General features: G+C 34.1%; 8 protein-coding genes across 8 annotated transcripts in view; all 8 read right to left on the reverse strand.

The window, feature by feature from the left end:
* Window positions 1–4471: 4471 nt before the first annotated feature.
* Window positions 4472–5303, reverse strand: LOC113802556 (cuticle protein AMP1A-like). The gene is made up of 3 exons (XM_027353161.2): window positions 5193–5303; window positions 4869–5077; window positions 4472–4731 (listed from the first exon to the last, which is right to left on the reverse strand). The coding sequence occupies exons 1-3, from the start codon at window positions 5199–5201 to the stop codon at window positions 4536–4538; spliced, it is 414 nt and encodes a 137-aa protein (XP_027208962.1). The 5' UTR covers window positions 5202–5303; the 3' UTR covers window positions 4472–4535.
* Window positions 5304–6707: 1404 nt separating this feature from the next.
* Window positions 6708–7592, reverse strand: LOC113802558 (cuticle protein AMP1A-like). The gene is made up of 3 exons (XM_027353162.2): window positions 7484–7592; window positions 7159–7367; window positions 6708–6966 (listed from the first exon to the last, which is right to left on the reverse strand). The coding sequence occupies exons 1-3, from the start codon at window positions 7490–7492 to the stop codon at window positions 6771–6773; spliced, it is 414 nt and encodes a 137-aa protein (XP_027208963.1). The 5' UTR covers window positions 7493–7592; the 3' UTR covers window positions 6708–6770.
* Window positions 7593–9321: 1729 nt separating this feature from the next.
* On the reverse strand, window positions 9322–10133 carry LOC113802554 (cuticle protein AMP1A). The gene is made up of 3 exons (XM_070128765.1): window positions 10097–10133; window positions 9765–9973; window positions 9322–9586 (listed from the first exon to the last, which is right to left on the reverse strand). The coding sequence occupies exons 1-3, from the start codon at window positions 10103–10105 to the stop codon at window positions 9391–9393; spliced, it is 414 nt and encodes a 137-aa protein (XP_069984866.1). The 5' UTR covers window positions 10106–10133; the 3' UTR covers window positions 9322–9390.
* A 1754-nt stretch (window positions 10134–11887) lies between these two features.
* LOC113802553 (cuticle protein CP14.6-like) lies at window positions 11888–12717 on the reverse strand. The gene is made up of 3 exons (XM_070128766.1): window positions 12655–12717; window positions 12301–12509; window positions 11888–12149 (listed from the first exon to the last, which is right to left on the reverse strand). Exons 1-3 carry the CDS (start codon window positions 12661–12663, stop codon window positions 11954–11956), a joined length of 414 nt encoding a protein of 137 aa, XP_069984867.1. The 5' UTR covers window positions 12664–12717; the 3' UTR covers window positions 11888–11953.
* A 1672-nt stretch (window positions 12718–14389) lies between these two features.
* LOC113815907 (cuticle protein AMP1A-like) lies at window positions 14390–15242 on the reverse strand. Its single transcript, XM_070129350.1, has 3 exons — window positions 15183–15242; window positions 14835–15043; window positions 14390–14652 (listed from the first exon to the last, which is right to left on the reverse strand). The coding sequence occupies exons 1-3, from the start codon at window positions 15189–15191 to the stop codon at window positions 14457–14459; spliced, it is 414 nt and encodes a 137-aa protein (XP_069985451.1). The 5' UTR covers window positions 15192–15242; the 3' UTR covers window positions 14390–14456.
* Window positions 15243–18004: 2762 nt separating this feature from the next.
* On the reverse strand, window positions 18005–18827 carry LOC113815905 (cuticle protein AMP1A-like). The gene is made up of 3 exons (XM_027367917.2): window positions 18777–18827; window positions 18420–18628; window positions 18005–18285 (listed from the first exon to the last, which is right to left on the reverse strand). Exons 1-3 carry the CDS (start codon window positions 18783–18785, stop codon window positions 18090–18092), a joined length of 414 nt encoding a protein of 137 aa, XP_027223718.2. The 5' UTR covers window positions 18786–18827; the 3' UTR covers window positions 18005–18089.
* Window positions 18828–20713: 1886 nt separating this feature from the next.
* On the reverse strand, window positions 20714–21614 carry LOC113802530 (cuticle protein CP14.6). The gene is made up of 3 exons (XM_027353137.2): window positions 21584–21614; window positions 21099–21313; window positions 20714–20988 (listed from the first exon to the last, which is right to left on the reverse strand). Exons 1-3 carry the CDS (start codon window positions 21590–21592, stop codon window positions 20802–20804), a joined length of 411 nt encoding a protein of 136 aa, XP_027208938.2. The 5' UTR covers window positions 21593–21614; the 3' UTR covers window positions 20714–20801.
* A 2487-nt stretch (window positions 21615–24101) lies between these two features.
* The window catches only part of LOC113802560 (cuticle protein CP14.6-like), a 1087-nt gene continuing 188 nt past the window's right edge, over window positions 24102–25000 (reverse strand). Inside the window, exons 2-3 of the mRNA XM_027353164.2 lie at window positions 24507–24721; window positions 24102–24396 (exon numbers count right to left, since the gene is read on the reverse strand). Of these exons, the coding sequence (XP_027208965.2) occupies window positions 24210–24396; window positions 24507–24721 (402 nt within the window). The 3' untranslated portion in view covers window positions 24102–24209. The remainder of the gene's footprint in view (window positions 24397–24506; window positions 24722–25000) is intronic.

A 25000-nucleotide genomic window follows, 5' to 3' on the forward strand; every position in this document is an offset into this window, starting at 1 on the left:
ATAATGCTTATGACGATAATATTGTTTTTATTAATATTTGTTATTCTTCTTCGTCCATCCATTATTACCATCGTTATTATCTTGAATATGACTGACATTACATTTATTATTATTATGAACGATATACTTCACATTATTTGTCAGCATTTTTTCTTTGTTTTTTGCAAAATGTTTCTTACTGATATTTTCCTTATCATTGTTCTTATTGATACCACTACTACTTTCAAAATGATACGTTTATCATTTGTTATGATAACATTTAATGATAATCAGAATCACAATTATGATGGTGATGATGACGATGATGATAATGATGATGACGATGACGATGATGATGACGGTGATGATAATGATGATGATAACGATGATAATGATAATGGTGATGGTGATGATAATGGGAATGATGATAATGATGATGACGATAGTGATGATGATAATGATGATGGTGATGATTATGATGATGACGATGATGGTAATGATGATGATGATGACGATGATGGAAATGGTGATGATGATAATGATAAGGATGATGATGATAATATAACATAACCTATGATAATTATAATAATAAAGTAATAATGATAAAAATATCATTTTAATTATAATCATGACTATAATCATAAGTATGGTAATGATAATAATAGTAAGAATAATGACTATAATGGTAAAAAGTAAGAGTAATCATAATCTTAATTACTATTAAATTTGCCCTTCTTAGCATGGTTATTATAATTATCTTTATTATTATTGTGATCATTATTATTATCATCATCATCATTATTATTACTATTATTATTGTTATCAATATTATTATCATTATCATTGTTATTATTGCCCATTATCATTAATATTATTATTATCATAATTATTATCGTTATTATTATTATCATCATTATTATTATTATCGTTATCATTATTGATACTACTACTACTATTATTATTATTATCATTATTATTATTTTTATTATCATTATCATTATTATCATTATCATTATTATTATCATTATTATTATTATTTCAAATGTATCATGACTCTTCAAAGCGCAGATCCATGGCTACGCGTTAAAAAAAAAAAGGATGCTGAATAATATTATTATTGTTGTAATAGATATTACTATATATTAATCGTTTTTATTATGTTCATTACTTTTAATATCATTATCATTATCATGGTAATAGTAATCATAATAATATTATTATTATTATTATTATTATTTTTTAATTATTATTATTATTATCATTATCATTATTATCATCATCATCACTATTATCACCACCATCATCCTTATCATAATCACCATCATCATTACCATCATCATTATCATGGTTACTTTTATTAATTTTGTTGTTGTTTTGTTATCTTCATCATCATTATCAATATCATCATTGCTGTTTTTAGCATCATCATCAGTCCTACTATCGATATTATCATTGTTCTATTATTATCAATAACATTATCATGCCATTAATATCATCATTAATACTATTTCTATACCTATTAATTTCAATATTTCCATACAACTTATTGCAAGGAATGTTGTCATCATCATTATAATTGCTTTATGATTTGCCAATATAATACCTTGTGATTATTTTTGTGATTATGCTTACACGAACTAAGGGATTGGATGCAGAAACTAGAAGGGGGGGTGGGGCGGCATGCGCAAGCCGTTCTCGTCAGCCACGTACTTGACAACAACGTCGAAATTTGAAGTTCCATGTTCGTGATTGATTGTTATTATTATTATTATTATTATTATTATTATTATTATTATTATTATTATTATTATTATCATTATTAATATCATTATTATTATTATTATTATTATTATTATTATTATTATTATTATTATTATTATTATTATTATTATTATTATTATTATTATTATTATTATTATTATGATGATGATGATTATTATTATTGCCATTATTATTCCTACTACTATTGTTATTATAAAAATAATAAGTATTATTATTATTATTATCATTATTATTATTATTACTATTACTACTACTACTACTACAACTATTACTACTAATATTGTTATTATTGTCATCAATAATATTATTACTACTACTATTGTTACTATTGTTATTATTATTATTATTATTATTATTATTATCATTATTATTATCATTATTATTATTGCTAATACTATTGTTATCATTATTATTATTATCATTACTATTTTTATTATTAGTATCATTATTACTACTGCTACTATTATTATTATCATCATCATTATCATTATCATTATCATTATCATTATCATTATCATTATCATTATCATTATCATTATCATTATCATTATCATTATCATCATCATCATCATCATCATCATCATCATCATCATCATCATCATCATCATTATCATTATCATTATCATTATCATTATCATTATCATTATCATCATTATCATTATCATTATCATTATCATCATCATCCTTATTATTACTACTACTACTACTTCTATTGTTATTATTATCATTATCATTATTACTACTACTACTATTGTTATTATTGCTACTATCATTATTACTACTACTATTGTTATCATTATTATTATCACTACTACTACTATTATTATTAATATTTTCATTATTATTATTAACATTTATTATTATTATTATCATTATCATTATTATTATCTCACGCGTCAAAAGGTAAGGTCATTAGCGGCGAATACCCTGTAGGATTAAAATTGAACACGACTGTCCCTCAGAATTGGCACCAATCCTTCGCCTGAGTAATACTGAGATGCGGCAAAGGTTGCTGCGACTATGCAAACAATACTAATTTCTTAGTACATTACTGGTATAAGAAAATGAAGGTTGAACATTTAGGGTATTTCAAATGTTCTTATCGTCACTTAGTTCACGAGTGCTATATTAGTGTCATTCCCTGTGCATTTTCTTTTTTTTTTTTTTTTTTTTTTTTACTTACAAATATTTTCCTCGTCAAAAAATTATACATTGTCACCGACAAAGAGATTCCTCGTCATAAAGTCATACATTATCATTTATAAAATAAAAGATATCGAGAAATTATTTGTTCTTTTTCTAGTGGTTAAAAGAATCATTTCATCGCATACGAACTGATGTTAATATTCTTAATTTTTGAGGTAAAGAGTGACACATACGCATTTGTATTAGTATTTCTATTACTGTCGATATTATCATTCATATCATCAGTGATAATAACAGTAGCAGCACTGCTAATTTCATTGGCGCCATTATATTAACATTATTATTATGAATTATCATTTAATCGTCAAAATCATTTTTAACTGTTTAAGCGCCGCAAAGGTAAATCAATACCTGGCTTACCAAGATTGCTTTAAAAGTAATGATAATAATAATAATAATAATAATAATAATAATAATAATAATAATAATAATAATAATAATAATAATAATAAAGAAATAAAAATAAACTATCTGAAATTTCACTTATCTTTGCGTAGTTTCTTTTATTTATTAGATTTTGAATGCCGACAATAATGGCAACAAAATGTGTCTGTATAGGCATGAGTCATTCGTTGCTGCAATCTATTATACATTTATATTTTAGTTTTCAAACGTGAGAAACATATTTGGCAAGATATGAACATACGTAAGTAAACTACCATACAACTTACATGTTTAATATATTTTCCAATAATTACGTTATGAGTACTTTCGTGTACGTAAAAATAATGGCTTCGTATTCCGTTTTAAGACTGTTTAATAATTTTAATTCTATGAATACTATCTATTCCTCCCCCATATAACAGAGACAACATAAAGGTTATTTAAGGATTTGCAATTTCTTAATCATATATTATTTTCTTTCATGCAATAAAGGTTACTTATGAGTCTACAGTTTCTTAATCATATATTACTTTCTTTCATGCAATAAATGTTACTTATGAGTTTACAGTTTCTTAATCATATATTAGTCTCCTTCATAAAAATCACATTTCGTCTTGTCATTCCATGGGCCATTGATGAACATCCCGAAGGCCACATTTAGCCAGTGGATGAGATTTACTTGGCTAGGGAGATGGCTCTCTTAGTCTATTAATATTAATAATATCATTACACTGTTTTATCAGAAATTTATCTATCTTTTTTATCATTATACTCAAAATATGAATTTTGCCTTCATAATCTTGGTGTTTTAATAAATATCTTTTTTTTCTTCTCTTTTCAGCTGAATCAAAGAGATCTAAGCATAATGAATCCAGATGATGGGTTTTAACTCAACCAATATTTGATGGAAATATGTAAAATATGTACTGCATTTAATCGTGTTTTCTGTGATGATAGGGATGGAAATAATTTTACAGAATCGTTAATAGATAAACAAATAGTCATTCTTACTGAAACTTGACCTTGATAAAACTGGTTATCATCCTATGACTATTTCAAAACAGTGCATGTAATTCTGTCTTAAGTTCAGTGCTGTGGCAGGGGGCAGAAAAAGATAATAAATGTTATATATGAGGTCTATTAACAAAATATGATAAATACATAAAGTTCTTTGAGCAGTTTCCTTAATTGTAACGTTCATCAGAATCGTCCCTGCGGTTGCGGTCCTCCTCGGCGGCCTTTGCGATCTGGTCGAGGACGAACTGAGGGATCGGGTGGGGGAACTCGGGAGCCACGGGCAGGAGGTCGGACTGGGGCTGGAAGCCGTTCTCGTCAGCCACGTACTTGACGACAACGGGAGTGCCGTCAGGAGCGGTGTATCTGTAAACAATGAAGGTCTGTAAGGTTTTGAGAAACCAACTAGGATATAGCATACCATGAGACTCTTCAAATCTGAATCGCAATACGTAAAGTGATGAGGGCTGGACTGAATTTGAAGTGTATAAAGAAGCACTCACGAGTATTCTCCGGCCTTCACCACAGCGTCCTCATCGCCGTCGGGGGATCCAGCCTGGGAGACGCGGATGCCGTTGGCAGCCTCGAAGTCGAAGTTGAAAGTTCCATCATCTTCGTGAACACGATCGTCCTTCAGGATTGGCACGAACTCTTCGCTCGAGTCGTATTGGGGAGCAGCAAGAGCCACGGCGGCCACGCAAGCGATGATAACCTACGGGAAGTATATTTTTGTCAATCTATAGTTGATAATAAAGAAGGAATGATTTAATTTCAAATGAACATTAAAATAATTTCAAATTCATTAAACAAATTCAGCACACACTCACAAACTTCATGTTGCTGGTGTAAGGATCACACTGATGATTCGACCAGAGGAACACGGCTTTATATAGTACAGGCTGCCTCTTGACCTTATCACTGCTATTGCAAGCGTGCCCCTTGCGTTACCTACCTTGACCCTATCACGCAATCAGCTTGAAGTATGTTGGTAAATGAAAGGCAAATGCTGATATCCTGCCGTTAGAGCACATTATCATGGTAACTATTATGGTTATCCTATCAGTATCAGTCTTGTTGTTTTTGTTGCATTTATTCTCCCTGACATACTCATCGTTATTATTACGATTTTATTGATGGTGTTAATTCAAGTGTCCTTATATTACCAAAAACGCTGAAAACTGTTTGTAGCCTGATATAAACAGATTCAGCTGATTGAGATTATTATAGTGCTGATGTTCCTGCATGATTCAGAAATCGGTGTTTGTCACATCGTGTCTAGACAGGACAATGTTCAAGTATACTTTGCAGTGCGTGAATCTTAAAAAAAAAAAAAAAAAAAAAAAAAAAAAAGTGAATTTGCGATTTCTGTGCCAAATTTGGGATCTGTCAAATATAGAATTTACTCACTAATTTCTCCGCGTATTTTAAGCTTTTGAGCAGCGTTGTGTAACATTAGTTATACAACGCGCTTCGCACGTTAACATTATATTCAAACAGAAAAACTGGCACTCCAGTCCCACTACAAACGAATCCATGTTGTTTTTTATCATTAGGTAAAGAGGGACACGCACCCAGAGCTCGAGTTTATCATTATCAATATTAGTATTACTTTTGATATTTGCATTAGCACTCTCATCAATAATGGAAACAGTAGTAGTATCGGTATTTATGTCAACTTTATAATCTCTTTATATCACCTTAATTTTCGCATTTAATTATCAGTTAATCCTCAACATAATCTTCAGGTCTGCCCCTGTCGTTAACACTATCATTAAAATCTCTTAAACATTAAAACTAGCATTGTTTTATTGTTGTTCCATCCCATGTGATGTCCCGACAGCACACGATCTGCTTTGAGCGAGCAATTGGTGTGTAAAGGTAGTCTAAAATAGGCCTCATTACAGGCATTTATGATTGGTATTGTTTAAATGAGGCTATTATTTCAGCGCAGATTAAAATGCGTAATTAAGAGGTTCTCTCTTAAGATTATCATTAATATTTTCTATGATTATCATTATTATCATCATTTTCTGAATTTTGATATTTTTCGCAGTATAAGGTTTTACCTTTATCACCATATTAATGAGTGAGAGAATAATCTCAAAAGGTCTATGGGGGGGTAATGCAGATCATATTACCAGACATGAACGTGTTTCAGTTGACCCTTTCAAAAATGGTCTATAGGAAACTCATTCCGTTTATGCTTGTAATAAGGAAACAGTCATATTCTATGGAAACTTGAACTAAAACTGTTTATTCCATAACTATATCACAACCGTGTATGCAGATGATATTAATTTCGTTCAGTTTAGTACCGTGGTTGGGGGTAGCAAAAATATATATACGTTATGTACATGGTTTATTAATAATATACAATAAATACATTAGGTTTTATGAGTATCTGCTTAATTGTAACGTTCATCAGAATCGTCACTGCGGTTGCGGTCCTCCTCGGCGGCCTTAGCGATCTGGTCGAGGACGAACTGAGGGATCGGGTGGGGGAACTCGGGAGCCACGGGCAGGAGGTCGGACTGGGGCTGGAAGCCGTTCTCGTCAGCCACGTACTTGACGACAACGGGAGTGCCGTCAGGAGCGGTGTACCTATAAATAAATGAAGATGTAAGGGTTTTTTTTAGAAGACGATTCGTTATAATAACCCATGCGCTAAAATTTATATATTATGAGACACTTTAAACCAGTTAATATATTTAAGTGCATTATCTTTTCTTTTTCTTTGTTGAAAATGACAGGTCAATAGAGAACAACAACAAAAAAGTATAATGAAATACTCACGAGTATTCTCCGGCCTTGATCACAGCGTCCTCATCGCCGTCGGGGGATCCAGCCTGGGAGACGCGGATGCCGTTGGCAGCTTCGAAGTCGAAGTTGAAAGTTCCATCATCTTCGTGAACACGATCGTCCTTCAGGATTGGCACGAACTCTTCGCTCGAGTCGTATTGGGGAGCAGCAAGAGCCACGGCGGCCACGCAAGCGATGATAACCTACGGGAAGTATATTTTTGTCAATCTATAGTTGATAATCAAGAAGGAATGTTTTCAAATTCAAATGAACGTTTTAGTTATTTCAAATTCATTAAACAAATTCAGTACACACTCACAAACTTCATGTTGCTAGTGTAGGATCACACTGATGGTTCGACCAGAAGAACACGGCTTTATATAGCACAGGTTCCTTCTTGACCTTAGCGACCCTATTGCGCTATTGCAGGCGTGGCTCTGACGACCTTGACCCTTTCGCACCATCAGCTCGATGCATGTCTGAGTATGTAAAGATAGCGTAACATGGTATAATATTGCAGTGAGAGAACAATGCTATCAGGTATGGTTATGGTTGGCGTAATATTATCACTATAGCTGCTGTGTTTGTTATTATTCTATCATCGCTATCAACAGAGTTACATTTGCTGTTTCTGATAAGGTTGTCTTCATTTATAAACCAGTCACAAGAGTTTTTATTTACTTGATTTCGGAAGCCACATGAATATGGTACCGTCGTATAGTGAGTACCCCTAGAAGAGTGATTGGTATAAATGATTAGTGTCAAGACCAATTCTGAGTTCTGCCGCATATCGAATTTACCCATAATCAAAGAACATCTAAGTGTAATCGTCGACAAGGTGCGAATAAATTTAGACCTTGGTTTTCATATGCTTTAATAGCACGGCATTGTTTCATCAATTGCGTGTATGCCAAACTTCTAAGTGTTGCTTTCGTGTAGATCATTAGTGTGTCAGCATTTTGTCTTTTCAGTGTTCCTTTTGAAAGGGCAAGATTACAGTATGTCGAAATACACGGACGGGAACAGTGTAATCCAAATAAACAAAAATGTGGGATGTCACGATGACCAGCACAATGGAAATAAATTCATGTAAACTTATGTTCTTGAGGGAAAAAGAGAGAGAGCGAGAGAGAAGTGCACACATAGTTCAAAGTCAATTTATTAGTATTAGAATTAGTATTAGTTGTTTTCGGGTTACCACCGTTTTTAGCACTCGTTTTGTTATTGTTGTTACACACCATATAACGTTTTGAGCATACGCACTTTGCACTGGACGAGCGACAGGTGTAGGTGTCTAAAGTGGGCTTTATCGTGGGAATGTTTGACATTGCGTGAATGAAGGTGTTATTTCAGCGTAAACTGGCAGATGTTGAGACAGATAAAAATGCTGTATCTCTTTCATTGCTGCTGATGACTTATGCTCTTGACTCGGCAGATAATCTTAAATGATTCTCTCTCTCTCTCTCTCTCTCTCTCTCTCTCTCTCTCTCTCTCTCTCTCTCTCTCTCTCTATCTATCTATCTATCTATCTATCTATCTATCTCCTATCAGCAACTCTATTTTCATTATTATTATTACCATTATCGGCATTACCTCAATAGTTACTACTGTTATTTTTATTATGACTGTTGTTCTTTCATTACATCATTTATGCTTTGTTATATTATTATTATCATTATCTTTATTACTCCTGGTATTATTATCACGATTATAGTTTTTCGTAACTATGACAATAAATATTATTACTGTTACTATCGTTATACCTATAATTATCGACCTTGATATTACAATTATTATCATGATTTACGTATCATTATCATCCACAACATATATATTAGAGAATGATGATTTTTTCCCAAAATATTTTTCATAGTAGAAAGAAAAAAGAACAGATAGTAGCATAAGTGATACTGCCAACTGAGGTGTGTTAACAGAATCATTTCCAATTGTTCTTAAGTGCATGGAGTCTGATATTTGATTTCACAAGTTCAAATGGCGCGCTTCTCTGTTGGTGTATTACATAAGCGAATGGAAACGTGAATCTGCCAGTTATTTATCCCGTAACTTAACTGTTTAAAATAGTGTATCTTCATACAAAAATATTTGTTTAAAGCTTTAGTAGTTTAGCAACGTGGTAGAAGGTAGTAAAAATGGGTATACATCTATATAGTATATTAACAATACGTATCATACAATAAATAGACTTTAGGTTTCTTAGGAATTTCTCTAATTGTAACGTTCATCAGAATCGTCACTGCGGTTGCGGTCCTCCTCGGCGGCCTTAGCGATCTGGTCGAGGACGAACTGAGGGATCGGGTGGGGGAACTCGGGAGCCACGGGCAGGAGGTCGGACTGGGGCTGGAAGCCGTTCTCGTCAGCCACGTACTTAACGACAACGGGAGTGCCGTCAGGGGCGGTGTATCTGTAAAAATAGGAAGTTATGATTATTTTAGAAGTCATCTCATTACAATCAAGTGTACGTAAGGAAATTATATATACTGTGAGGCTTTTTAATCTTTGATTAAGTAAGTTTAACGTAATACGTATATTAAGGACTCAGTTGAACCTGACAAGTTCATAGAAACAAGAAATGCACTCACGAGTATTCTCCGGCCTTGATCACAGCGTCTTCATCACCGTCGGGGGATCCAGCCTGGGAGACGCGGATGCCGTTGGCAGCTTCGAAGTCGAAGTTGAAAGTTCCATCATCTTCGTGAACACGATCGTCCTTCAGGATTGGCACGAACTCTTCGCTCGAGTCATATTGGGGAGCAGCAAGAGCCACGGCGGCCACGCAAGCGATGATAACCTACAAAGGGTATATATATTTATCAGTCTTTGGTTGATTATAATGTCACTTGAAAGAAATTTCATTTCAAATGAACATTTATGGCATTTCAGATTCATCTAAGACAAATCAGCACACACTCACAAACTTCATGTTGCTGGTGTAAGGATCACACTGATGGTTCGACCAAAAGAACACGTCTTTATATAGCACAGGTTCCCCTCTTGACCTTACGGATCCTTTTGCAGGTGTGGCCCCATCGGCCTTGACCCTTTCGCACAATCAACCTGATGCATGTCTGGAGATGTACACATATATCTTACACATCTTACCATAGTGCAATATTGATGCGAACGCATAACGCTATCGGATATGGTTATGTCTGGAGTAACATTATCGGTATAACTGTTGTTTTTGTTATTATTCTACCATTGTTGCCCTCAGGAATGTCTGTTTTCGATTTCTTTTAAAACCATTCACAAGCTGATTTCGGAATTCTTATGGATATGGTACTGTCGGAGAATGAGTAATCCTTAAAGAGTGATTAGTATAGCGTATCTCGAATGTACAAATTATCCCTGACCATCTGAGTGAAATTATCAAGATCTGAATAACTTTCGACTTTTTTAAATTTCATCTCTTTCGCGTATGCTGCTTTCCTACTATTTTCGTGTATATCATCTTTATCAGTATTTCGTTTTTTCAGTACTCCTTTTGAACTAACAAATTATACTTTATATCAAAATAAGGGAATGGAAACCGTATGAAGCAGATAATCCAGATAAAAAATGGCACTTGTAGTAAGAAGTCCAGCACAATGGAAATAAATTCAGAGTTCGAATTTTTCCAATAAGAATATTTAGGGCTACCGCCGTCGTTAACGCGTTATCTTGTATACAACTCTCGCTTTGTTCTTACTGCAGTTACACACCAAATGACGTTTCGCGTATACGCATGGTTTGATATTATCTTAATAAACTTAAACATGTTCAGTGGGGTAGAAAGCTCTCTCTATTTATCTAGTCATCCCTCTCTCTCTCTTTGGTCGTTGCCTTTGTTTCAATTGTTTTTCTTTTTACTATTCTCATTATTAATATTATAATTATTATTATTATTAATTTTACAACTACTGTCAACATTATTTTTATATTGATATTATCGTCATTATTAGCATTATTATAATAATTAGTATTAACTTTACTGCTACTATTACTTTTATCATCATGATCCTAATGGTAATCAACATCATTATCTTTATCATTATGACGACGGTTATTACTGCAATAACTATTAATACAAACACTATAATCTTTCTTTCTAGGATCGTCATCATGATTTACGTATCATTATCATTTACAAAATATATGAATATGAATATGATTATTTTTTCTCAAAAAAGGGAAGAAAAGGTAGGTGTAAATGATATTGCGGCGTGCTAGCTGAATTGTTTTCTAATGCTCTTTAGTAGATGGAATCTCATAATTAATTTAATGAGCGCGGCTCTAAATCATCTCAATATGGTGCAATGAAAAGAATGGAAATGCATATTGAGGTGTGTTAGCTGAATCATTTTCTAATATTCTTTAGATGGAATCTCATAATTGATTTAATGAGCGATAAAAGTGCGCGGCTCTAAAATCATCTCAATATTGTGCAATGAAACGAATGGAAATGCATATTCAGATGAATAGTCTAATTCCACTTTTGTATGACCAATAGCCATGATTGTAGGTATAGCGGTTCTGAGCCTTTCAATGAAGGATTTGTATGCGTGTGTGTGTGTGCGCGAGAGAGTGTTTGAGTTAGAAAAACGTAAATCTGCCAATTAAATATCCCGTAACTCTTAATGTTAGAATAATCCATCTTGATTTTTCAAGATATATGGATAAATCTTTAGTCATTCAGAACCGAGGTAGGAGGTAGTAAAAATAAGTATACATCTATATATAGTCTATTAACAATAGCATACAATAAATAGACGATGGTTTTCTTTGGAGCTTCTTAATTGTAACGTTCATCAGAATCGTCGCTGCGGTTGCGGTCCTCCTCGGCGGCCTTAGCGATCTGGTCGAGGACGAACTGAGGGATCGGGTGGGGGAACTCGGGAGCCACGGGCAGGTGGGCGCCCTGGGGCTGGAAGCCGTTCTCGTCAGCCACGTACTTGACGACAACGGGAGTGCCGTCAGGAGCGGTGTATCTGTAAAAATAGGAGGAGTATGATTATTTTAGAAGTCATCTCATTACAATCAAGTGTACGTACGGAAATTATATATTTTGTGAGGCTTAAACGTAGTCTTGTCAGGATCGAATGAACCTGACAGGTTCATAGAAACAAGAAATATACTCACGAGTATTCTCCGGCCTTGATCACAGCGTCCTCATCGCCGTCGGGGGATCCAGCCTGGGAGACGCGGATGCCGTTGGCAGCTTCGAAGTCGAAGTTGAAAGTTCCATCATCTTCGTGAACACGATCGTCCTTCAGGATTGGCACGAACTCTTCGCTCGAGTCGTATTGGGGAGCAGCAAGAGCCACGGCGGCCACGCAAGCGATGATAACCTATGGAAGTTATATGTATATATTATTATCATAGCATTTATTGTCACGAGAGGAATTGTGCGTCACATTAAAGGCAGGCTATTTTCTCCTCAAGTGAACATCATAGATAATATAAATACATTAACGATCGTTCTTAGACACTCACAAACTTCATGTTGCTGGTGTAAGGATCACACTGATGGTTTGGCCAGAAGAACACGTCTTTATATAGCACAGGTTCCCCTCTTGACCTTAGCGACCCTATTGCAGGTGTGGCCCCATCGGCCTTGACCCTTTCGCTCAATCAACCTGATGCATGTCTGGAGATGTACACAGATATCTTACACATCTTACCATAGTGCAATATTGCAGAGAGCGCGCAACGCTATCGGATATGGTTATGTCTGGAGTAATATTATCAGTATAACTGTTGTTTTTGTTATTATTCTACCATTGTTACCCTCAGGAATGTCTGTTTTCGATCTCTTTTAAAACCATTCACAAGTTGATTTCGGAATTCATATGGATGTGGTACCGTTGTAGAATGAGTACTCCTTAAAGAGTAAATAGTATTGCGTATTTCGAATGTACAAATTATCCCTGACCATCTGAGTGAAGTTATCAAGGTCTGAATAACTTTTTTTTTATCACTTTCGCGTATGCTGAACTTTCCTAGTATTTTCGTGTAGATCATGTGTATCAGTATTTCGTCTTTTTACTACACCTTTTGAACTAACAAAAATCACTCTGTATCAAAATAAGGGAATGGAAACCGTATAACGCGGATAATCCAGATAAACAGAGATTGGCACTTGTAGTAAGAATTCCAGTACAATGGAAATAAATCCACAAAGCTCGAATTTATTTCCATTAAGAATATTTAGGGTTACCACTGTCGTTATTATTCTTGTAAACAACATTCGCTGTGTTATCACTGCTGTTATACTTCACATGACGTTTCGCATATACGCATGGTTTGATATTGTCTTAATAAACTTAGCGTAGACTGACACAAGTTCAGTGGGGTAGAAAGCTCTCTCTATCTATCTGTCTCTCTCTCTCTCTCTCTCTCTCTCTCTCTCTCTCTCTCTCTCTCTCTCTCTCTCTCTCTCTCTCTCTCTCTCTCTCTCTCTCTCTCTCTTTGGCCGTCGCCTTTGTTTCAATTGTTATTCTTATTACTACTCTCATTATTATTAATATAATCATCATTATTATTACTTTTACAACTACTGTTAACATTATCATTATATTGAAATTATCATCATTAGCATTGTTATAATAATTAGTATTAACTTTACTGCTAATACTACTTTTATCATCATGGCCATTATGGCAATCAACATCATTATCTTTATCATTATGACGAGGGCTTTTATTCCCATAACTATTAATACAAACATCATTATCCTTCTTTCTAGTGTCATCATGATTTACTTATTATTATCATTTACAAGATATATGGATATGAGTATGAGGAGTTTTTCTCAAAAAAGAAAAGGGAAGAAAAGGTAGTAGTGTTACTAATATTGAGGTGTGTTAGCTGAATCGTTTTCTAATATTCTTTAGAAGATGAAATCTCATATAATTGATTTAACGAGTGATAAAGGTGCGCGACTCCAAATCATCTCAATATTGTGCGATGAAACGAATGGAAATGCACATTGAGATGAATGGTCTAATTCCACTTTTGTATGACCAATACCCACGGTTGTAGGTATAGCGGTTCTGAGCCTTTCAATGAAGGATCTGTATGCGTGTGTGCGTGAGCGCGAGAGTGTTAGAAAAACGTGAATCTGCCAGTTATGTATCCCGTAATTCTTAATGTTAGAATATCTTGATTTTTCAAGACAAATAAATCTTTAGTGGTTCAGAACCGAGGTAGGAGGTAGTAAAAATAAGTATACATCTGTATATAGTCTATTAACAATAGCATACAATAAATAGACGATGGTTTTCTTTGGTGCTTGTTTAATTGTAACGTTCATCAGAATCGTCGCTGCGGTTGCGGTCCTCCTCGGCGGCCTTAGCGATCTGGTCGAGGACGAACTGAGGGATCGGGTGGGGGAACTCGGGAGCCACGGGCAGGAGGTCGGACTGGGGCTGGAAGCCGTTCTCGTCAGCCACGTACTTGACGACAACGGGAGTGCCGTCAGGGGCGGTGTATCTGTAAAAATAGGAGGTTGGGTATGATTATTTTAGACATCCTCTCATTAGAATCAAGTGTACGTACGGAAATTATATATTTTGTGAGGCTTTGAAATCTTTGATTAAGTAAGCTTAAACGTAATACGTATGTTAACGGCTCAGTTGAACGTGACAGGTTCATAGAAAAAGAAATACACTCACGAGTATTCTCCGGCCTTGATCACAGCGTCCTCATCGCCGTCGGGGGATCCAGCCTGGGAGACGCGGATGCCGTTGGCAGCTTCGAAGTCGAAGTTGAAAGTTCCATCATCTTCGTGAACACGATCGTCCTTCAGGATTGGCACGAACTCTTCGCTCGAGTCGTATTGGGGAGCAGCAAGAGCCACGGCGGCCACGCAAGCGATGATAACCTATGGAAGGTATATGTACATATTATCATATTTATTGTAACTAGAGAAACTGTGCGTCACAGTAAAGGCAGGCTATTTTCTCCTCAAGTGAACAGCATAGATAATATAAATACATTAACGATCGTTCTTAGACACTCACAAACTTCATGTTGCTGGTGTAGGAATCACACTGATGGCTCAAGCAGATGAACAGGACTTTATATACTGCCCGTTTTCTCTTGACCTAAGCGTTGTTATCAGAGGTGTGGCCCTAACATTAACGACCTTGACCCTTGACCCTCTCTTAAAAGTACTAACCTGTTTCTGTTTTTGCAATCCTCGTGAATCTACTATTCTGATGCTTCATTTCCATTTTTTCCATAATCAGCTTTATGTGTGCATGTACACGCAAAAGCTAGCGCATGTACCTTTCCATACCACAACACTGCAGTGAAAGCACAACGCTGTCGCAGTGACTATGGCTATCATGATATCATTATTGCCAATGTTGCCGTTGTCTTTGTTTATAGCATTTTCTCTCCATTATTATTTTTATCATTCCCAATGCTATTTCCATCATCATGATTGGATTTTTTGCTTTTGTTCCTATTTAGCTAATCGTGCTACATGATCAGAACAAATTCCGGAATGGGGTTTGGCAGTGGAAGATTTGCCAACTTGCACCGTGTCTAGACTGGAAAATGTTCAATTGTATTCTTTACTGTGCTTAGAAAGGTATATCCCATACATTGTGTTCCGTTTGAGCCATATTTTCAAATATATATCGAATTTCCAAACCATGCATTCACGTTTTCTGAATTTATAAATGAAGTCTTCCATGAAGTTTCTCTGTGCTCCATTTGTATGGCAGCTTTTCTTTTTAACTGATAATGATTCCTCTTGGTCATAAATAAGAGGGGTTGTGCAAAGAAGACTCAAGCAGTATTATCAATAAATTAATTCTCTCTCTATCTATCTGTTTATCTATCGATCTTTCTTTATCTATATATCTATTTATCTATACACACACAGATATATATATATATATATATATATATATATATATATATATATATATATATATATATATATATATATATATATATATATATATATATATATATATATATATATATATATATATATATATATATATATAGGTGTGTGTGTATGTGTGTCTATTTTTCACTACCAGTAAGATTATCGCCCAATGTAAGCACATTTATGTCAATATTTTCGTTATTGAGGGAAAGGGCTACACACTGAATGCAGTATCATTCTATGTACGTGTTAGCATCAGTCCTGATATCAATATTACCATCGTCAATCATTTTTGTTAGTAATGTTAGCAGCTAGTATAGTGTTGATTATTAAACTTTCAATTGCCAATATTCATACACCCGATTTCATTCTAGCCATCAAATAATCAAAATCTTAGGGCTAACACTTTTTTTTACGCATAATTTGCGCAAACAATAACATTCATAATTTATTACTATAGGTCATTGAGTAACTTGTATGTGGAGATGCACTTGGATGGGTTTTGTCGAGTGAATTGACTTTTGATGTTGCTCATATTGATGCTCTCTCTCTCTCTCTCTCTCTCTCTCTCTCTCTCTCTCTCTCTCTCTCTCTCTCTCTCTCTCTCTCTCTCTCTCTCTCTCTCTCTCTCTCTCTCTCTTTCATTTGAGTTATAAACCGGTCATATTTTATCTTTATCCATTTTCTTTCATATGTTCTACGTCTGTCACAATGAACACTGTTCGTTGCTCTGTCTGTAGTTGCAATTTCAATTACTAAAAACATATCGACAATAAATCTAAATGGTGTACTGTCGTAAATTCTGCATTTTATGTAATGATATAAATCAAAACCAATATATAGATAAAGTTTTGTGTATAGCGAAAAACTATTTCGTAAATTCCAGGAATATTCCTCACAGTGGTTATCAACATTGGAAAGAAAAGAAAAAATATGTATAATATATATATATATATATATATATATATATATATATATATATATATATATATATATATATACATACATACATATATATACATATATATATATATATATATATATATATATATATATATATATATATATATATATATATATATATATATATACAGTATATACATACGCCAATTATGTGTCCGTATATATTTATATTATCACTATAATTCTTAAAATTATCTTTATTATCATTATTATTATTACCATTACGGTTATCATTATTATTATTACAATTATGGCTATCATTATTATCATTATCATTATTAGTTTGAACATTACGGTTATCGTTATCATCATTATCATTATTGTCATTAACATTATTATCATTATTAGTACTATTATTAATAATATTCAATAGCTATCCATTCCACTGCAGGATTTTGCTCTCTCTCCGTTCTTTACATACAGCTTATTTGGCAGTATCACCCTCGCCTTATTGGATGCTCTTCCTAAACAACCGAGGTTAAGCCACTTCTGACACGGGGGAGACTTCCTTGACGACACCTGCGCTTGACCTCTCAAGGCGATGTATTTTTTTCTCCCCTCGACCCAGCTGTCAGAGCGCAGGCATTTTGCAACTGCTCCGGCGGGGATTTGAACTCTTTACCACAGGGGTCGGAGGCCAGTGCTCTAAATATTAGGTGAGTGCATGTCTACATTTGTATATGTGTATGTATACATGTATGTGTGAATATGTACATATGTATATATGTATATATATATATATATATATATATATATATATATATATATATTATATATAGTGTGTGTGTGTGTGTGTGTGTAGCATATATATAAATATGTGTATATGTGTGCTTGTATGTATGTATGTATTATATATATGTATAATCATACATACATTAGTAATTTAGTAATCAAATTTCCTAAACCTGTGAACTATCATCCCATTATACACAGGAAATATTTTTCAGCGCCGTGGTAGGAAATAATAAAAAATATATATAGTCTGTACATGGTCTATTAGTATTATCCATGTTCTATTATCAATATCATATAATAAATAGACTATGCTCTTTGGGAAACTTGTCTAATTGTAACGTTCGTCAGAATCGTCGCTGCGGTTGCGGTCCTCCTCGGCGGCCTTAGCGATCTGGTCGAGGACGAACTGAGGGATCGGGTGGGGGAACTCGGGAGCCACGGGCAGGAGGTCGGACTGGGGCTGGAAGCCGTTCTCGTCAGCCACGTACTTGACGACAACGGGGGTGCCGTCAGGAGCGGTGTACCTGGTATGAAAGAGATCGTTAGAATAATAGTTTCTACGGATATTAAGTGCAATCTTTGAGAAAGATTATCTGCGAGGATTGAACTTAACATGATAAGTTAATTCATAACAAGAAATAAACAGTAAAATACTCACGAGTATTCTCCGGCCTTGATCACAGCGTCCTCATCGCCGTCGGGGGATCCAGCCTGGGAGACGCGGATGCCGTTGGCAGCTTCGAAGTCGAAGTTGAAAGTTCCATCATCTTCGTGAACACGATCGTCCTTCAGGATTGGCACGAACTCTTCGCTCGAGTCGTATTGGGGAGCAGCAAGAGCCACGGCGGCCACGCAAGCGATGATAACCTATGGAAGGTATATGTATAAAATGTATATCTTATTTATATATCATTTATCATAACGGGGATGAATGTGCGCCACGCCAAATATCTTTTCTTCTCAAATAAACATTATGGATAAGATATTCATTAATAATCAGTCTATTAACACTCACAAACTTCATGTTGCTGGTGTACGGATCACACTGGTGGCTCAACCTGCTGAACGCCACTTTAAATACTGTACGTTCCCTCTTGACCTTACCGCTGCTATTGCAGGTGTGGCCCAACTTTGGCGACCTTGACCCATCCTTTAAAGTTTTAACCTGTTCCCTTATTCCCACTAACTGCTCGTGTATTTAGTTTATTGATCGGTATATACGCCCAGTCCACAACTTAATTATAATATGCTTTTTCATGCAGTGAGTACATAAAGACAAGTATATTATGGTAAAAATTTACATAGAAACGCCTCGGAACACGGGATAGAAAAAGCGAGAACATCGCCGTAGAAACGACTTTTTTGCTGCCGGATTGGCGTGGGTGTGGCGGCGAAGCATGAACGGTGTATGTGCAATCCTTATTTTTCCAATCTCTCGCGTGAAGTGCTGTAAGCTTAATTTCTTGCCCAATTTGGAATCATTAATGATTCACTTGCGCAAATGATTCTCTCTCTCTCTCTCTCTCTCTCTTTCTCTCATTACGTATTCATATATATGTGTGTTTGCGCGCGCGTGTGTGTGTTCCTGTGAGCGCATGCGTACACACGAACACACACACACAGACACACACACATACATACATACATATATATATATATATATATATATATATATATATATATATATATATGTATGTATATATATATATGATACAGTGTATACATACACTATATATATATACACATACAAACACACACACACACACACACACACATATATATATATATATATATATATATATATATATATATATATATATATATATATATATATATATATATATATATATATATATATGCGTGTGTGTGTCTGTGTGTATACACTGTATCATATCATATAAACATATATATACATATATATATATATATATATATATATATATATATATATATATATATATATATATATATATATATATATATATATATATATTAGAATGAAAAAAAATAAATAAAAAATGTTCTTTGTCATAAGACGGACAAATAACCGAAATAAATGAGTTCGAAGTGTCACGATTTTTTTTTTTTTTTATTATTATTATTATTATTTACATTTTTGTCGGCACGGTGCTGTGTACAAATCAAACACACACGCGTGCACTCGCACACATACATACATCCAAAATTGTGTGTTAATGTTTATACACACACACACACACACACATATATTTGCATGTTTAAACATGTTTACAGAAACATACATACACACATACACGCACATATATATGTGGGTGCGGATGTGTATTTTTTCGGTCTTTTGATATTACCGGTACCATAATAACTATCATTTTTTACAATGTTTGTTGTGTTTCCTGCTATTATTATGATTTGTATGCATTTCATAATTAAATTAACAATGCGGGTAAGACGATTGTCATTTTTATTACCACTATAATAATTATTATCATTTCCATCATCATCACTATTTTTATCTATTGCCATCATTATAATCATGGCTATTGTCATATTTGGAAAAATGGTAGGATTACCAATGCATGTGACGTTCCATCTTCTGTTATCATTTCCATTAATATTGTCATAACAATCACTAATAATAGAAGCCGTTGTTATGCTCATCTGTGGTTAAAATTCAGCTACCACTATCATTATGATTTTCATTGTAGCACTTGCAATAGTATAATCATTATTATCTGCAGTCTTCTAATTCCTTAATTCTATTGTTATATAATCATCCTGTTCAGTATAATCACCATAACATTCATCATCATTAGTTTATTTACCATTGAATTATAATAAGTTCAAGAATGATCATAACGATCTTAATGTTATTATTATCATTATTATTAATAAAGAAAAACATACCCTTAGAAATATTTTTTTTAATCCTCGATAGGCCCGTGATAAAAAATGTGGCAAGTTCAATACACCAAATATTTACATAAAGTTTATTATATACAATAAATAAATACATATATTTGCATAGCTTCGGTAATTGCGAAATTCGTCAAAAAGACCATATTTATTCTTCATCGGAATCGGCGCGGGCGGCGTCCTCCTCGGCGGCGAAGGCGATCTGGTCGAGGACGAACTGAGGGATCGGGTGGGGGAACTCGGGAGCCACGGGCAGGTGGGCGCCCTGGGGCTGGAAGCCGTTGTCGTCAGCCACGAAGCGGAGATGGATTTCAGTGCCGTCAGGAGCGGTGTAGCTGTAACATGACAGAAGCGCAATGAAAATGTACTTTCACTCGATATTACGCACAAGAAAATCCATAGCAAACTCACAAGAACTACGTATAACTAAATGATTAATACTCACGAGTATTCTCCGGCCTTGATCACAGCGTCCTCATCGCCGTCGGGGGATCCTGCCTGGGAGAAGCTGATGCCGTTGGCAGTTTCGAAGTCGAAGCTGTAAGTTCCGTCTTCCTCGTAGACGCGGTCGTCCTTGAGGATTGGGATGAACTCAGCCTCCTCGCTGGAGCTGTACTGGGGGGCGGCGAAGGCCACGGCGGCAAAGCAGGCAATGATAATCTGAAAAATATATTTTAATGAAAAGTAATATATATGTTTTCATTCACCGTAATTATGAATATAGGTATAGAATATGTATGTGTATGCATATTTCCCTTTACGAAAACATATGGTAGAAATATTGCATTAGGTTTCAATTAATTATAGTAAGATATCAAAATACATGGTACTCAAATGATAGATATTTGTTGACAACAGAAAGTGTAGAGGTACGCGTATATAATATTTTTTAATCCATTTAAAAAATCAAATATCTTTTGGGACACTCACAAACTTCATGTTGGTCGGATGTAGATCGAACTGATGTAGCGAACCAGTTGACCGGGCTTTATATATGTGCACTAGTTCTCCTTTTGACCTTGGTGGTACTCCTATAGGTCCCACCCACATTCTGCAACCTTGACCTTTCTTTCGTAGCAAAGGGCCTTTACCTCCCATTCACTTCTTATGCAATTTTCCCATAACTGTAGCAGGTTCACAGTAACCTGTGTGAGTTGTTGGAACATTTATTTATACTGATTATTGTATATGAAAAAAAAAAAATCGATATTTGCAGTTGCTGTAAAGAATGATTTTTTCTCTCGTCTTGTTTCGCGACAAAATATCAAATTACATCAATGGAAGCATATGCTTTTAATTAGGCAAATGTGTCCAGTGCAAATCAAATACGGAATATGTTGAATGACTGTTTCACAAGTTATGCTCAGTCTCCAGACATTATTCCTGTATGCAAATGATTTATAAAGATTGTTCTACCATGGATGGTTGTAATCGGAGACATTCTTCGCGTAAGGAACACAAAAATTATGAGAATTATCGGTTTTTATGGTTTCCGTTACACCATACTTATTGCTAATGTTGTCGTTTTTGTTGTTGTTGTTGTTGTTTATTAACAGCAGTTGAATTATCTTTATTATTGCTGATGTTAAATATGACATGATTATTCCAATGATCAGTAATAACAACCATAATCATTGTTATAATTGTTTCAGGGGTTATAACTAGGATAATTTATTTTCATTAATATTCATATTATCGTATCTACTAGTGCTCTAGCATTATCATTATCGCTCCTACCATTCATTAATAAGGATGATATCAAATAAAGAATCACTAAATGCAAAAACTAATACTGCTAATGCTGATGGTAATAACAATACTACTCCTAGTACTACTTCCACAGCTTCTGATGATAATAATAATAGTAATAATAATAATAACAATGATAATGACAATAATGATAATATCAACTAAATAAAAACAACAGTAATAGAGTACTTGTAATAATAACAATGATGATAATGAGGATGATGATGCTAATAAGGCCGATGATAATAATAATAACAATAACAAAAACAGCAAAACAACGATAATAATAATAATAATAATAATTGTAATAGTAATAATGAGGATGATGAAAATAATTATATCGATAATAAGGATAATACTTATAATAATTGTGTTGATGATAATGATAATGACCATAGAGACCATACAAAAATAATTGCGGCGATCACCAATAGCAATAATTCAATATTGTTAGCAGCAAAGATAATGTATTTTAAAAAATGATTCTACTACTGATGATAGTGATAATAATGATAATGATGGTTATTAATATTATTATCATCATTATCATTATCATTTTCATTATCTTTATATTTATCATTATCATTATATTTACTACTACTACTACTACTGTATTATTATCATCATCATTACTGTTATTGTTACTTTTATTTTATTAAGAGAAAAATAGCAGTAATAAAATAGTAGTAATAGTAATAATAATGATGATAATAGCAATTATGGTAATAATGATGATATTAATAAGATAATGATGATACTAATAATAATATTAGTGAAAGTAATAATAAAAAAAAAAAAAAAAATAAAAAAAAAAAATAATAATAATAATAATAATAATAGTAATGATAATAATATTGATAATAATAATAATAATAATAATAATAATAGCTGTGATAATATTATCATTTGAATAATAATTTTAATGTTGATGATAACGATAATGACGATAATGATAATGCAATTATAAATTCAATTCTAATGATCACTGTTTTATCATTATAATTAGGATACTATTATAACCTTTCAAAAATAGCAATAAGACTGAATACAATAGCAATAACGAATAAAAATCGTAATGATGAAAATATTAATCTGAATGATAGTAGTGGTAGTAGTGACAGTCATAATGATAATAATAGTTAGTATTAGTAGTAATGATAATGATACTTAGAATTAATGACTGGTGATAGTGACAAGAATGAAAATTACAATTTTTACGTAACATTACATTCATAACTACAAGTAATTCAACCTTAGAGAAAACCCAAAAGGTTATATTTAGAATTAAGGGTAGTGGTTCCTGTGACATTTATTTTCCCGGAGAAAGGCCTTTTACGGAGATCACGTAGCATCAAAAACTACCTGTTGTTATTGGTTTGCTTTGTTTCCTTTGGTACAGCTGTCTCTCGTTGTCATTGGGAGTTCCAGTACTGTGGTAGCAGTTATAGTATAAATGACTTATAACAATTATTACAACCCTGATAGAGAAAAATATAGCATGACATTGAATACCATGAATATAAATTATTTTAGATGTAAAATAATGTGGTACGAATAACAGAAATTGCAATAACAACGATATTGTTGATATGTTAATGATGATTGAAAAAAATAAACATAATTATGACTACCATCTTTACAACTGAACTTCAAAACAATTCATATTTTTAGTAAGTGGTATAAAAACAAAACTGCTTTATGAAAGGGGTTTAATATTTACACAATATATTTGTTATAATATACAATAAATATATACATTTCTTTAGGTAGCTTCAGCAATTAGAAGCTTCGTCAGTAAAGTCGAAATTTATTCTTCATCGGAATCGGCGCGGGCGGCGTCCTCCTCGGCGGCGAAGGCGATCTGGTCGAGGACGAACTGAGGGATCGGGTGAGGGAAAGCGGGAGCCACGGGCAGGTGGTCGCCCTCGGGCTGGAAGCCGTTGTCGTCAGCCACGAAGCGGAGATGGATTTCAGTGCCGTCAGGAGCGGTGTAGCTGTAATATTACAGAAACTCAATGAAGATGTACTTTCACTCGATATTACGTACAAGAAAATCCATAGCAAACTCACAAGAACTACGTATAACTAAATTATAAATACTCACGAGTATTCTCCGGCCTTGATCACAGCGTCCTCATCGCCGTCGGGGGATCCAGCCTGGGAGAAGCTGATGCCGTTGCCAGTTTCGAAGTCGAAGCTGTAAGTTCCGTCTTCCTCGTGGACGCGGTCGTCCTTGAGGATTGGGATAAACTCAGCCTCCTCGCTGGAGCTGTACTGGGGGGCGGCGAAGGCCACGGCGGCAAAGCAGGCAAGGATTACCTAAAAAAATATTATCACATATTAGTTTACAGACCAATATGCTTCGAGTGCAGAAGAAAGGTATATAAATTCAGTAAAGTGACTGTATCTCACATGTTCACATATACCATACGGTGCGCGCGTGTGTGTAAACATACGTATATATACATATGTAGTATATATGCATATATGCACATACGCATATGGGTATATATACTTACATATTTATGTATAAATATACATAGGTATAAGTATCAGTAATCACATGGACATATATATCAATTATAGATCCATAATTGA

Source organism: Penaeus vannamei, chromosome 13, assembly GCF_042767895.1.
Source record: "Penaeus vannamei isolate JL-2024 chromosome 13, ASM4276789v1, whole genome shotgun sequence".
Classification (NCBI taxonomy): Eukaryota; Metazoa; Arthropoda; class Malacostraca; order Decapoda; family Penaeidae; genus Penaeus; species Penaeus vannamei.

What these genes read in the sequence shown, in the direction of transcription:
- LOC113815907 (XM_070129350.1), bottom strand. An exon ending in ATCAAGGCCGGAGAATACTC is followed by an intron (nt 14,653 to 14,834) that starts GTGAGTGTATTT and finishes CTATTTTTACAG; the next exon opens with ATACACCGCCCCTGACGGCA.
- LOC113815905 (XM_027367917.2), bottom strand. An exon ending in ATCAAGGCCGGAGAATACTC is followed by an intron (nt 18,286 to 18,419) that starts GTGAGTATTTTA and finishes CTTTCATACCAG; the next exon opens with GTACACCGCTCCTGACGGCA.
- LOC113802530 (XM_027353137.2), bottom strand. An exon ending in ATCAAGGCCGGAGAATACTC is followed by an intron (nt 20,989 to 21,098) that starts GTGAGTATTAAT and finishes GTCATGTTACAG; the next exon opens with CTACACCGCTCCTGACGGCA.
- LOC113802553 (XM_070128766.1), bottom strand. An exon ending in ATCAAGGCCGGAGAATACTC is followed by an intron (nt 12,150 to 12,300) that starts GTGAGTATATTT and finishes CTATTTTTACAG; the next exon opens with ATACACCGCTCCTGACGGCA.
- LOC113802554 (XM_070128765.1), bottom strand. An exon ending in ATCAAGGCCGGAGAATACTC is followed by an intron (nt 9,587 to 9,764) that starts GTGAGTGCATTT and finishes CTATTTTTACAG; the next exon opens with ATACACCGCCCCTGACGGCA.
- LOC113802556 (XM_027353161.2), bottom strand. An exon ending in GTGAAGGCCGGAGAATACTC is followed by an intron (nt 4,732 to 4,868) that starts GTGAGTGCTTCT and finishes CATTGTTTACAG; the next exon opens with ATACACCGCTCCTGACGGCA.
- LOC113802558 (XM_027353162.2), bottom strand. An exon ending in ATCAAGGCCGGAGAATACTC is followed by an intron (nt 6,967 to 7,158) that starts GTGAGTATTTCA and finishes ATTTATTTATAG; the next exon opens with GTACACCGCTCCTGACGGCA.